The sequence below is a fragment of the Vipera ursinii genome (assembly GCF_947247035.1).
Source record: "Vipera ursinii genome assembly, chromosome: 2".
NCBI classification, from domain to species: Eukaryota; Metazoa; Chordata; class Lepidosauria; order Squamata; family Viperidae; genus Vipera; species Vipera ursinii.
In genome coordinates, this window is record NC_139513.1 from 156,970,910 (window position 1) to 156,984,955 (window position 14,046).

Here is a 14,046-nt window from a genome sequence, read left to right on the forward strand (position 1 = left end):
CATCTACAATGGACAAAGATACAAACAAATGGAAGGAGCACCCATGGGATCACCCCTCTCACCTGTCATCGCAAACCTCTACATGGAACACTTTGAAACCCTCGCTCTAGAAAAATCCAACCACAAACCCAAACTCTGGCTCAGATACGTAGATGACACCTTCGTAATCTGGCCACACGGCAAAGAAAAACTGGATGACTTCCTCATACACCTCAATAGCCTACACCCCAAAATACAATTCACCATGGAAACAGAAGCTAACAATCAACTCCCCTTCCTTGATGTCTTAGTCTACAAGAAATCCAACGGCTCCCTAGGACACACTATCTACCATAAAAAAACACACACAAACTGCTATCTGAACGCATTCTCACACCACCACCCAGCACAGATCAACTCCGTAGACAAGACACTCATCTCCAGAACAAAACACCTAGCTGATGAACAACACCTAAAAATCGAACTACACACTCTCACTAATGTACTAACAGCCAATGGATTCAAAAGAAACACGATTACCAACTTAATCCGAAGAGAGACACCCACAAAAACCCAAGACAGAGAACAAGAAAATGGCAAAGCCCTCCTCCCATACTTTAAAGGGACCACAGACAGAATCAGCAAGGTCCTCCAAAAACACAACATCAAAACAGCATTCTACACAGACAGAAAAATATCCACCATCCTAAGAAACCCCAAGGACATAATTGGGTTAGAAAACCAAGGAGTATACGAAATCCCATGCACCACCTGCCCCACCACATACATTGGACAGACCAACAGAAGAATAAGTGCACGCATTGAAGAGCACAAAAACTCACTCAGAAAGGGAGAACAAACTTCATCCCTGGTCCAACACTTTGAAGCCACAGGACATGAAATTGATTTTAAAAAAACCAAAACTATCGCCAAAATTGAACATTTTAACAACAGAATAATCAGAGAAGCCATTGAGATAGAAAAACGCCCCCACAGCATGAATAAACGAGATGATACCTCTCGTCTACCAGCCATTTGGAAACCCGCCTTGATTGACAGACGAGGCCCAACCACCAAGAATGATACCAGACCCAAACTCATGATAACATCACATGACATCACCACCACACAACTATTCAAAAAGCAAATCCGAACCCACAACGATAAAGACACACAACCACAAAACAGAAACCTAACTACAGCTGCAACATCAGCCACTTTAAACCCCTCCAAACCACACAATAAGCAAACTGACACCCACTATAAAAACATGGCACCACCACAAACAAGAAGCCGAACAAAAGCAGCGCAACTCACCAGCTCAGGTCTGGAGCTGGCAGCTGAGACCAGCCCATCCACTCAGAACACCCCCCCACCCAATCAGAACACACCCACCATTCAAAACACACTCCCACCCAATCAGAACATACTTGGTCCCCTACGCAATCAGAGCACACCTCCACAGAACACACCCCCTCTGGCAGTTTAAAAAAGAGGAACAAACAGCCACATGCTTCTCCCAGAAGAAGGAAGCTAAAGCCTGATGATGACGGATGGGATTCCGTCGAAACGTTGCGCCTACACCTTTAGTTCTACGCGGGGAAAAACCCGAAAAACCAAGGATCCACATACAGGCACCCGCGAAAACCTCAGAAAACATATATGTTTTCTGAGGTTTTCGCGGGTGCCTGTATGTGGATCCTTGGTTTTTCGGGTTTTTCCCCGCATAGAACTAACATATATAACATATATATATGTTAAATGTTTGTTAAGCATTCAGAATACACTTGCTTAGTCCCAGACACGGGACAAATCTTATTTTCTGTTTCAGCCTAGCTCAAGGCCATCTACAGGCAATAGCCACAGCAGTGGCAGCTCATATTTGTGTAAATTTTTTGGCTTTCTAACAAAGAATAAAGGGAGACCGATATGATAATTTCAAACTTATTTGTTCTCATCAGTCAGCCATACCCTTCTGAGATTCGAACCTGGGCCGACTGCGTCTTAAGCAGTTGTTTTAACCCCTAGGCCAAAAAAAAATTAAATTTATAATTCAAGAAGTGAACATATCCAACACATCTTCTTCCTATTTTCTCTGCAACAACCCTATGAGGTGGGCTGGGCAGAAAGAGAGTGACTGGTTCAAAGTCACCCAGTTGGCTTTCATGGCTAAGGTGGGACTTGAACTCACAATCTCCCACTTTCTAGCCTGGTGCCTTAAACACCAGATCAAAATGGCTCTATTATATGAGTCATTACTCATTCCTGCCAAACGTTCTTGAAAAGCAGATGGCATCTGTGGCCAAGAAATCCTTTACATAACCAAATGCATCAATTGTGCACATTTATTGAGCCAACAAGTAATTAGTTATAGTTACTCACATTTTACTCACTTCTGGTTTGGACTATTATAATGTGCTTTATGTGGAGCTGCCCTCTGTACCTATGTAACACCTCTACTTTGTGAGTTGCATTGGCTCCCAGTACATTCTCTTTTGAGGCAAGAAATGTATGCAAAAAAAAAGGGAGTGGAATGAAGAGCAAGTGAATAATTCGATAAATGTTTTGGTCTGGTGTTTTCCTTACGATAGAAAAACAGTTAAAATTGCTGAAAGGAAAAACACTGAAACTAGAGAAAGATTAGAAAATCAAATTATTTTAGGAAATATTGAGAGTTGGGTTTGTATAACTTTAAAAAGGCATTGTTGAAAAGCAAATAATGTCATAGCTGAAGCTCTTATTATTGATAATGGAGCAAATGCATTCTTTGTTTTGTTTCAGAGAATTACATTACAAGACACCTTTTAGCAAGAAAACAAAGCCTTCTTAATGATCTGAGGTATTTGGAAATGGAATAGAATGTGTTGAAAGCAATGGACTCTCCTTTATTTCAGGTTTTGATGGATGGCCCAGCAATTAGGGAAGTTACTCTAGTTATGTTGCAATGCCAGCAGTGGCCAAGGTCACTCTTGAGGCTTCTTCCAAATTCATAATTCAGGATGAAACAGGATACCGGTAATTCTTGAGCTTTCAGATCAGGACAAAGAAGCCACATCTTCCATTGCAGGATGTGGCTTCCAACAAGTTTGATTCTCGGTGTTTGTTTGAAAAAAAAAATATATACTGTCACCAAGCTTCTGAAGCTAGTATGCGCATTATTCTAGAATCCTCTTCACCGTTTCATCAGAAATGTCAAATGGTTACATCATTATGCTGTGTTCCAAAGTTACTTTCCACAATGGTTTGAATCAATCCTGTGCCAGGAAAATCCAGGATTACCACACCCCAACACAGAGCTGGTCCAGCCTGAGACTTGAGATATTGATAACAACGTGGATTGATGTCTCTGGCTAATTTCTCAGGATTTGTGAAGAGGCCATTACCAGAACAAAAGGTAAGGTGCAGGACATTTGGGTCACCAGTGGTTGCCAAGTCAAGATGCTCCTTCACTTGCTCCCATTTGCACTCAGGGCAGAAAACATGCCACACATCACTAACACTCAGTTCTTCATATGGAACACCTAGCACCTCTTTCTCAAGTTCCTCCAAAATAATAATCTTCCCACGAGCCTGCCTTAAAGTGGGAATGGCCTCCTTCATCCAAACTTTATTCTGGCCTTCTTCAGCTAAGTAACGTTGGAAGCGAGAAGCATAATCTACATGGGGAATGAATGGGAGTTCTTCTTTAACCCGCATAAGTACCGTTTCCCCTGGGTGTTGGTTGAGGAAGCTCAAGGTGCCTTCCAGGACATCAGAAAAGTCTGCCTCCTGGAAAGTGTTGACATGGTATATAAGGAAATGGCCATTTTCCAGCTTACAACGGATATCCAAGAAACGCACCCCAGCAACTAGCTGAGCCTCAAGTGGCCAAGTCTGACAACAGATCTTTGGGCCCCCAAGCACGCTCATGGAGTCATGGGTGCCAGGGATAGAGATTTTGGAAAGAGAAAGGTGGTCAGGTAAGCCAGACATCCAGTCAGAGAGAGAAGAGGCAGGCCAAAAGGTATTGTCAAATGCCTCTGTTTGCTGCCTCTTTCCACATTCCATAGCATCCATCTGGAAAGGGGAAAAAATATATCATGATCTTCTGCAGAGCAGAGAGCATCCTGCTGTAATGTCAGCTAAGTTAGGTTAAGAAAGATTTCCAACTGAATGCACTTCTATTGGCAAGTGATCAGCATCTCACAGCATACCTGAGGGCAGCTGGCTGTTTAATCAGAGAATTCCCATTTCTCTCACCACACATCTTCAACTATTCAAACTTGATTAGTATGCCAGCCCATGGGCTCAAGAGGCTACAGTATTCCCAATCTGGTGTCCTCCAGATTCCAGATTCCAACTTTGGAATCAACATTATTTATTTATTTTATTGGTTTCTCTAGATGCCCATCTCTGCAAGTGACTCTGGGAGGTGTACAACATAAAACATAAAAACAAAAGAGTACAAAATAAATATATGGGATTTTACAAGGGATGGGATGTATGGGGTATAATAAATATAGGATATAATATACATTGTGGAACTTGCTCTCCCAAACACTAGGCTGGAGAAGATTGATATATGATATCTAATAAATATATCTAACAACAGTCTGTATGACTTGAAAACAAACTTTTTTTAAAAAAAACTGGATGGCTAAGGTAATTATTCCTATTCTTTTTTATTCTCCATTTGGAATTGAGAATCAATCATGCCTCTTTTTATGAAAGACTGTGAATTAATCTGCTATGCAAGAATCACACCTCTGTAGAATATCCATTGTTCAATATTGAAGGTATTTGAAGGTGCATAGGCATGCATGAGGTGCATAGATAGTTGATATTAACAGAACTGTTATAATGTTCCTCCTATCAATTAATTCACACTGCTATAATTATCACCTGTACATAGCACAATATGGGGAGGGCAGGGAAAATTAAGTCTACAGTCTTGGTTACAAAAGATCTAAATAAAATATTTTGAACACTTAAATATCAATATTGAGAACACTAAAGCATAATGCTTTAGGAGGATTTGCTAATTTTGAATTCTAGAAAATTTTTTCTAACTTGCATAGAACCAACAAAATGTGGTGCAGTCTCAGCAGTTGGCAAGAGTTTCACTGATCTTGCCTGGGCTCAAAATCCAAGCTGCATCAGGCTTGGATGGAAGACCATCAGGAAGTTACAGAGCTATATGCCAAATGAGGAAGTTTAAAAAAAATCCCAGAGGAAAGCAAAAAACCTTTCCTGTAATATTGCCAGACACATTGCATGCTTGTATGCATTTATCCATCAGGAATGGGAAATGATTTGAGGCTATCTTACCTATACATATACACATCCAGATATATCCCAACAACTTATCCAATGTGTCACCTACACAAGCACCACCTAACGATGCAAAGTTCAAATTCAGTGCATTGGCTTTTCATAGCACAGTCTCTTTTTGATCTGAGCTTATTGCCCCTTTTCAATTCTACTCTATCTTATCTAATATTGTTGCAATCTATGTTTAGCCGAGAGGTTTTTAGTGTTTTGAATTAAATCCCAACTTCTATCTAAGGCTTACTAACCTACCTGGAAATCGTGTTCTTCTTATCTGTCTCTCTTCCAGCTTCCAAAATTCAGAGGTGGATTTACTTGCTAGGATGTTATAAAATAATTAATCAACAAACCATCATTAAGTGGGTGTCAACTAGCATACTTGGACTGGTATAACTGGTTTGTTTTTGACAGCTTATGCCAAAAGCTGTCAGAGCTTTGTAGTCATCTTGTAATAGTGGGTCAACACCCTTTTATTTTAATTTTAATGATTAACTTAATCATTTCCAAGTGGACTGGATTGTAAACAGGCGGGAGATACTTCAGTTAGAATGCAATTTGTTGTTTCAAAGAGATGGCATGTACCAGTAGTCCTAGACTTATGACCACAATTGAGCCCAACATTTATGTTGCTAAGTGAGACAGTTAAGTGAATTTTGCCCCATTTTACAACCTTTCTTGCCACAATTGTTAAGTGAATCACTGCAGTTGTTATGTTAGTAACTCCATTAAGAGAATCTGGCTTCCCCATTGTCTTTGGTTGTCAGAAGGACACAAAAGGTGATGATCCCAGGGCACTGCAGCCATCATAAATATGAACCAGCTGCTGAGCATCTAAATTTTGATCATGTGAATGCAATGGTCATAAGTATGAAAAATGGTCAAAAGTCCCTTTTTTCAGTGATGTTGTAAATTTGAACAGTTGCTAAATGAACTGTTAGAAGTCGAGGACTATCAGAATACCATTTTAGTTGCTTTTGAGGTTCTGTCATGGAGATCCTGAGCACCAAAAGATTGTGAAAGACAGAGGGGAAAAACTGTAAAGGATTGTCTTTAAAATTATTATTAAAATTAATCATCCAAACATTGGGCTGACAGTTTCAACAACAGCAATCATGGAACAATCATTTAGATCAGGGGTGTCAAACTGCCGGCCTGCGGGCCGGAGCGTCACGGAGAAACCGCGCCCATCCCATTTTCAGCAATGGGAAAAAGTTCCGATACGTTGCACGACGTCACATGACATCGCGAGTTTGACATGCCTGATTTAGATACAAGACTAGGTAACTTCCCAGACATTAGTGCCTCTGCTTTCCAGCTCTTTCCCCCCAGATTCAATCAGAATGTGTAATATTCCTTATGTAGGACTTGTTTCTCTAGAATTCATTGTAAATTTTTCACATGTATAGCTACTCCCACTTTTTTCCATTTATCAGAGGCCACAAATGTTTGACCAAGATGATTACATTCCAACATATTTAATATGTAATACTTGAAAGCATATACAATACACTTTTTCCTTCATTCACCTATTTTTTTATTTTGAATGGTTATTCATCTCACTGGTAATAAAAAATGTTTGCTCACTAATGACAGTTCTACACTTAATTTATGAAGAAGCACCAGCTGCTTGGACCTATTTTTGACATTCTGTCTGTTCTTTTTCTTTATTTCCATTGCGCCATTTATTTGGCCCAATTTTTGGTCTGCCTGTTCTTTGTCTCTATTCCCCTGTCTGTTATGAATAAACATTCAAACATTCTGTTAGCATCATCAACAAAGTATAGAAAAGCTTTGCCTCCATTCTCAAAGACCTTCAGACAAAATGGAATTGTGCGTTTGTAAAAATTTTTATCAAAAATCTTACAAGTCTACTCTATATCTACAAGACACATATGATAAACTCTCAAATGTTGCATCACCAAGTTATAAGATAGTTTCTCTTATTTTCAGTTACAGCCTTTAAAGCCTTGAAATATGTGAATTTAACAAATATATTGGCAATTTTCTCCTTTATACTATTGAATAATTTATTCTATGAATTTCTCCAATTTTCAGAGTTTTATCTATGCTGAGGTTAGGATATGTCATTTTTTCAATTCTTTTTCTAGCTCTCTTCCAATATCCTCAGGTTTACTGTCTAAATTATGTTTATGTATTTCATCTCATTCTAACTTGGCTTCCCATTAATTTCTGGCTGCTGAGGTGTCTCAATTGTAGACAGTTCCAAAGATCCTATCGGCAATTCTTTACTTTGATGTACTAAGTCATCATTTGGGCCATGGTGTCACAGTGGTTAGAATGCAGTATTGCAGGCTGACTCTATTCACTGTTCACTGCCAGGACTTTGATACTGACTGGTTCAAGGTTGACTCAACCTTCCATCCTTCAAGGTTGGTAAAATGAAGACCCAGATTGTTGGGGGCAATATGCTGATTTTGTAAACCGCTTATACAGGGCTGTAAAGCACTGTGAAACAGTATATACGTCTAGGTGGTATTGCTATTGTTATTTTACTGTATTGAACAGGAGCCATGAGAAAATGACATGTTGTTTTTAAATGTTGATATATTTGCTTAATTAATTTAAAGAGAGTGAGTGAAGTTTTCCTGTATAATAATAATAATAATAATAATAATAATAATAATAATAATAATAATAATAATAATAACAACAATAACAATAATAATAATAACAACAACAATAACAACAACAACAATAACAATAATAAAATAAAGTTGGAATGGACCTTGGAGGTCGTCTAGTCCAACCCCCTGTTCAGGCAGGAAACCCTATACCATTTCAGACAAATGGCTGTCCAGTCTCTTCTTAAAAACTTCCAGTGTGGGAGCATACACCACTTCTGAAGGCAGATTGTTCAACTGGTTAATTGTTCTAACTGTCAGGAAGTTTCTCCTTAGTTCTAGGTTGCTTCTCTCCTTGATTAGTTTCCATCTGTTGCTTCTTGTCCTGCCTTCAGGCACTTTGGAGAATAGCTTGACTCTCTCTTCTTTGTGGCAACCCCTAAGATATTGGAACACTGCTATCATGTCCCCCTCGTCCTTCTCTTCATTCAACTAGACCAGGGGTAGGCAACCTTGGCTCTTTCATGACTCGTGGACTTCGACTCCCAGAATTCCTGAGCCAGCATGGCTGGCTAAGTCAATATCTAAGTCCACAAATCATAAAAGAGCCAAGGTTGCCTACCCCTGAACTAGACATACCCAATTCCAGCAAGCGTTCCTTCTATGTTTTAGCATCTAGTCCCCTAATCATCATTGTTGCTCTTCTCTGTACTCTTTCTAGAGTCTCAACATCTTTTTTACATCGTGGTGACCAAAACTGGATGCAGTATTCCAAGTGTAGCCTTACCAAGGCATTGTAAAGTGGTACTAATACTTCACATGATATTGATTCTATCCCTCTGTTAATGCAGCCTAGCATTCTGTTGGCTTTTTTGGCAGCTGCAGCACACTGCTGGCTCATATTTAAGTAATTGACCACTAGGATTCTGAGATCCCTCTCACAGTTACTACTATTGAGCAAGATATCACTAGGGTGTTGATCTCCCAAGGCCCTACCCTCCCACATTACACAAATACACATCACCTGATATGCTTATATCCACTAAGCATTCAGGTTTATACAGCTTGGAGGTGGAAAATATGCATGATAATGACGCTATGGTCAAAATATTTGCCTAATAATTGTATATGTTTATGTATAGGTATATGCATATGTATATATGACATCTCCTTATAACTAATTTTAGTAACTTATTAGAAAGGTAAATATTTCCGTGGCAGTTGTGTGGTGCTCATCTGTTTCTTAGCTGAGGGAACCAGCATTGTCTGAAGATGATTTCCATGGTCATGTGGCCAGCATGGCTATATGCCAAAAGCGCACAAAATGTTGTTACCTTCCTACTGAAGTGATACCTATTAATCTACTTTTGCAGGCTTTCAAACTGCTGGGTGGGCAAGAGCTGGGGCAAATAATGGGAGCTTACCCCGTTGCATGGAGCTAGGGTCTCGAACCCAGGCTGTCAGCTTTCCCATCTGAAAGCTCAGCAACTTTAAGTGCTGAGCCATCACTTATTACCTTTTCTTCAATATCACAAAGCATTTGTTTATGGATTTGTTTATAGATAAGAGATGGGATATAGAAAGAAGAGTTCATTTGTGATGTATAACAGAAGGTAATAAACATTATCTTCTCTTAAGTACCACAAATAAACTCTTGTTTCTATAGCCCATCTCTTATTTATAAACAAATCCATAAAACATCAGCATCTCAGTCAGTCAGCAAAAGTTCATTAAGAGTAAACAGAGATATGATATCTATTTTAATCTTGACCAAATAAACGTTGAAAGTCTTGGTCTTTAATCCATTTAAAATAGTGTACTACAACTTGATTTCTCGATTTCTTCATTTCTTCATTTCTGCTTCATCTCTTCTCACCAAAGCTTTAATATTTACGAGGTTGTTGGAGAGTTGTGACAGAATCCACTAAACTAGTCTTCCCAAATGTTGAGCCCTTCAAGTAAATTGGTCTTCCATTCCAAGAATTTCCAATCTATGTATCACCCAAAGCCCACAAAGCTGGAGGGAGCTAAGCTGGCAAAGGATCCTAAGACCTAAAAGTGGCACAGAATAAGTTCTAGTAATATCATGATGTACTCCTGGCATTGCTGTCAGCAGGGACCCAGTAGTTACTTTCCAGACCTTACAGGACCTTAATTTACTTTTTAATGTTACTCTTGAACATTTGCTATCTTTAAGTCATGACCAAGGGAAAAGCAACAACTTTTTATTGTGGACCATGATACGTATTAAAGAAAAGGGCAAGGAAATGGTTAATGGTAAAACTGTTTTCCTTATTTCTGGTCCTCCCCGAGGGCTTATCAAAATTCAAGGCATAATGAATATAACATGGTGGTTGTGAAAGAAACATTATGCATTGTTTTCTATGATATAGATCGTGTTAAGGAATTTGTTGTGCAGAGATCTCCTACGTTACTAGCTCCCTCTTATGGCCATGAGAACACTTACACACCCATTGGCCAATTAACATCTTAAAGACATAACATCTTGGTTAATATATTTTCAACCCAACATTGTAGGCTAACACCTTATGCCTAACATAGTGTTTAATGAAGTGATGGAGTGTAGTGAGGAGCTGGGTCCCCAGGAGGGAGGAGGTGCATTCCAGAGGAGTAAGAGGCAACTCAGCTCGGATACTATGTGTATGAGAAAGAGGGTGAAGACAGCTCCTCCCTAAGAGTTCACAGAATATATTGTAGATGCAGATCGCAGAGTGCTCAGTCTGGCAAGATTTTGTCTATAGGTAAAGAACTCAGTTTTAAAGAACTGCTATCTGCCATTCTTGATTTGCCAGACTGAAGCTGAATTTGCCCTCTTTTCCCTATATGTGAATTTGATGTAATTGTCATTTGCTGCTATTCTTAGGTGATGAATTAATCAGAGCTGGCACTTTTCCTGGAATGTTCTCTTGGTCCTTCCTCACCCCAGTTCCTATGACATCAGAAACAAACACTCGCAGATGCAACACAGTTAATGGAGTTTTCAGGCCAGGTTACAACTCCCCCAGTTCCTGTGAGATCACAAATAAAAGCTCACAGATGCATCACAATTAATGGAGCTTTCAGGCCAGGTTGTACATCACAGATTTGTACCTCTGGCACAGCTTTCATAAAAGACCAGAGAAGTCAAGGTCCAGAACTAAACTCTCTCAAATGCATTTGTTGCTGATTTCTTGTTCATTGGTAGCTAATTTGCATTGAAGGTAAGTCTCCCACGGAGGGCATTGCTTTAAGAGCCAGTATATGTTGACACTGTGGTCTTTCTTAAATATTCTTTCACCATTGCCATAGGCACATTATTATACTAAACTCTCTTTCACGCTTTTTCTTATATATGAGGGAATGTTAACATAGGATAGAACAACAGGAGAGCACTCTTTATGTAACTGAAAAAATGTCATACGGAAGACTATCACTATTCACATATCATTCCAAAATACCAGACATGGAATACTTGTCTTTATTATAGAAAAGGACATTCTGCTTGAAAAGCTTCCTAACATTAGGTATTCTGGAATGTGGGCAAATGCATTAGCCATTTTCCAGATAGGATAAACTCCAGAGAATGGTTTTAAACAAAATATTTATTAATCATGAATTCATGAAGATATTGGAAGAAGGCTGATTTGTTTATTATAGAAGAATGGATTTTGAAAGTTTTGAATCAGATAAAAATGGTAGAATTTGGAATATGTGAAGAATATTTGTAATGGAGATATATTTATTTATTTATTTTTATTTTAATTCCATTTATATCCCGCCCTTCTCCGAAGACTCAGGGCGGCTTACAAGCTTAGCAGTAGCCTTCATTCTATGTATATGCCTGCTTGTTAGGGCTTTCACACACACACCAAGTGGCATTATTACAAAGTCAGCTTAATTGCCCCCAACAATCTGGGTCCTCATTTTACCTACCTCGGAAGGATGGAAGGCTGAGTCAACCTTGAGCCTCGTGGGATGCGAACCTGCACTAATTGCAGGCAGCTGGTGTTACTTAAGGAGGCATTAGCCCACTGCTCCACCAAGGCTCTATTATGATGTTTAAGGAGAGTTAAAGCGTGACTGGATTTAAAGTGTAATTATAGTTAGTATATTTTAGATTAAGATTGTGAAAATAATACCCTGTATTCTACTTTGGGAAGTCAAGGGGGGGGGCTGGGGGAGGTAGAGGTATTGGGTGGGTTAGGGTATGAGTTAGGGGTAGGGGGGATGGGGTTTATGTTCAAAAATGTACTTTAAAACTTTTTAATAAAAAAAACAATGGAGACAAGTTCAACTACTCGCCAACACTTTCTGGAAGTGCTGGAAGCAAGAATACTTGTCTATTCTTCAGGATCACCACAAATGGAAGACCAAAGAACCTAACTTAGAAGAAGGAGACAAGGACACCTATCAGAACTCTTGGCCCATGGGACCTGTGCACCAAGTTCTACCAGCTCTGATGGACTAGTTTGTCAAGTTGAAGTCTAGATCACAAAGCCACAAGAGTCGGGTCGCGACTCACAGACTCTCATTAAAAGGCTTTACACCAGGCTGATCACCAACCTGGTCCTGTTGCTGAAGAAGACCAAACTTGAAGATTAAACCTCGAACTATGCATAATTGTGTCTACCTCATAATTGCATTATTTGATGCTATGCTTTGTTTATCTTAGTTATTAGTTAGTTTATAGTGGAAATTTATAATTCCAGGCAGGGAATGTGCAGTTAGAGCATTTAGCATTTAAGGGGTTAAAAGCTGTCTCCTTAAGAGGTAGCTTGGAAGATGGAAATGGTTGAACATCACTCATAAGTTTGCCTTATGACAGTCTCAAGCATAGGCTGGTGGTGTGAGAAGTTTCACGAACCAGTTAATGGATTGCATCTCCCCTTTATCTTTGTTTATTCAGGGTCCCTATAGTCCATATGCAAATGGCTAAGAATTAGACTTCAGAAAGTGTTAATGACCATTTTGCTTAATGGCCTGGATGGTGGACCAGAACGAAGTCACTAAATGAAGAGTTGGTGTATTAGATAGGCACCTAGGCAACAAATAAGCCGAAGTCTCTGCAGCAGCATATAAGGCCTGAAATGAGATTAACAGGAGCTCTTCATAACATTCCTATAAAACTAGTGAATTTTGTTACAAGGTGTCTCTATATGGCTACTGTATAAATGTTTCTGCATTCTACTTGATATTCCTGGATTTTGACCATAATAAAGTTTATACATTCATATCTTCATTCCGTCCACCATGCATTTTTAAGTTGCACTGTTGACATGTTGGTGTTTAATCAACAGACCATACACAATTCCATAGCTAATTAATTAATTTTATTAAGAGGCAGGATCCACATTTAAAGCTTTTGAAAGAGCACCAATGCCATTAAAGCTTTTTTTAAAGTTATTTCAGGGTCACATTTATTTTATTTATTTAATTTATTTTGTTTTTATAAACCGCCCTTCTCCCGAGGGACTCGGGGCGGTGTACAGAGTAAGGTAGGTATACAGATTGAACAATAGTGAAAAACAATAGTAAAAACAAACTGGGACCCCAATTAGAGCTATCAGGCCAGGCCGGACTGCTGGAACAGGTAAGTTTTTAAGTCGCGCCGGAAGGTGCGGAGGTCAGGGGCCATCCGGATTTCGGTTGGCAAGCAGTTCCAGAGGGCTGGCGCACCCACTGAGAATGCCCTCCCCCTGGGGGCCACCAGCCGGCATTCCTTGAGCGGTGGCACCCTGAGGAGGCCCTCTCTGTGGGAGCGCACAGGACGGTGGGGTGCTGACATTGGCAGAAGGTGCTCCCATAGGTAGCCGGACCCATGCCATGTAGGGCTTTGTATGTCATTGTTAGCACCTTGAACTTCACACGGAAGGCAACCGGAAGCCAGTGCAGCGCACGGAGGAGAGGTGTGATATGGGAGTATCGGGAGGCTCCCAAGAGTGTCCATGCCGCTGCACTTTGCACCAGTTGAAGCTTCCGAGTGGATCTCAAGGGCAGCCCCATGTAGAGAGCGTTACAGTAGTCTAGGCGAGAGGTCACAAGGGCATGGGTGACTGTACATAAGGCATCCAGGTCCAGATAAGGCTGTAGTTGGCGAACTAGTCGAACCCGGGAGAAGGCCCCCTTGGTCACAGCTCCTATGTGATCTTCCAGGGAGAGCTGCGAGTCTAGGAGGACA

At 40.0% G+C, this 14,046-nt stretch overlaps 1 protein-coding gene across 1 annotated transcript; it reads right to left on the reverse strand.

Annotated features, from left to right (window-relative positions):
* Window positions 1–3,171: 3,171 nt before the first annotated feature.
* Window positions 3,172–4,035, reverse strand: LOC310633432 (1-phosphatidylinositol phosphodiesterase-like; the record flags this gene model as incomplete). The annotated part of the gene is made up of 1 exon (XM_083351137.1): window positions 3,172–4,035. The coding sequence occupies one exon, from the start codon at window positions 4,033–4,035 to the stop codon at window positions 3,172–3,174; it is 864 nt and encodes a 287-aa protein (XP_083207263.1).
* Between the last annotated feature and the right edge of the window lie 10,011 nt (window positions 4,036–14,046).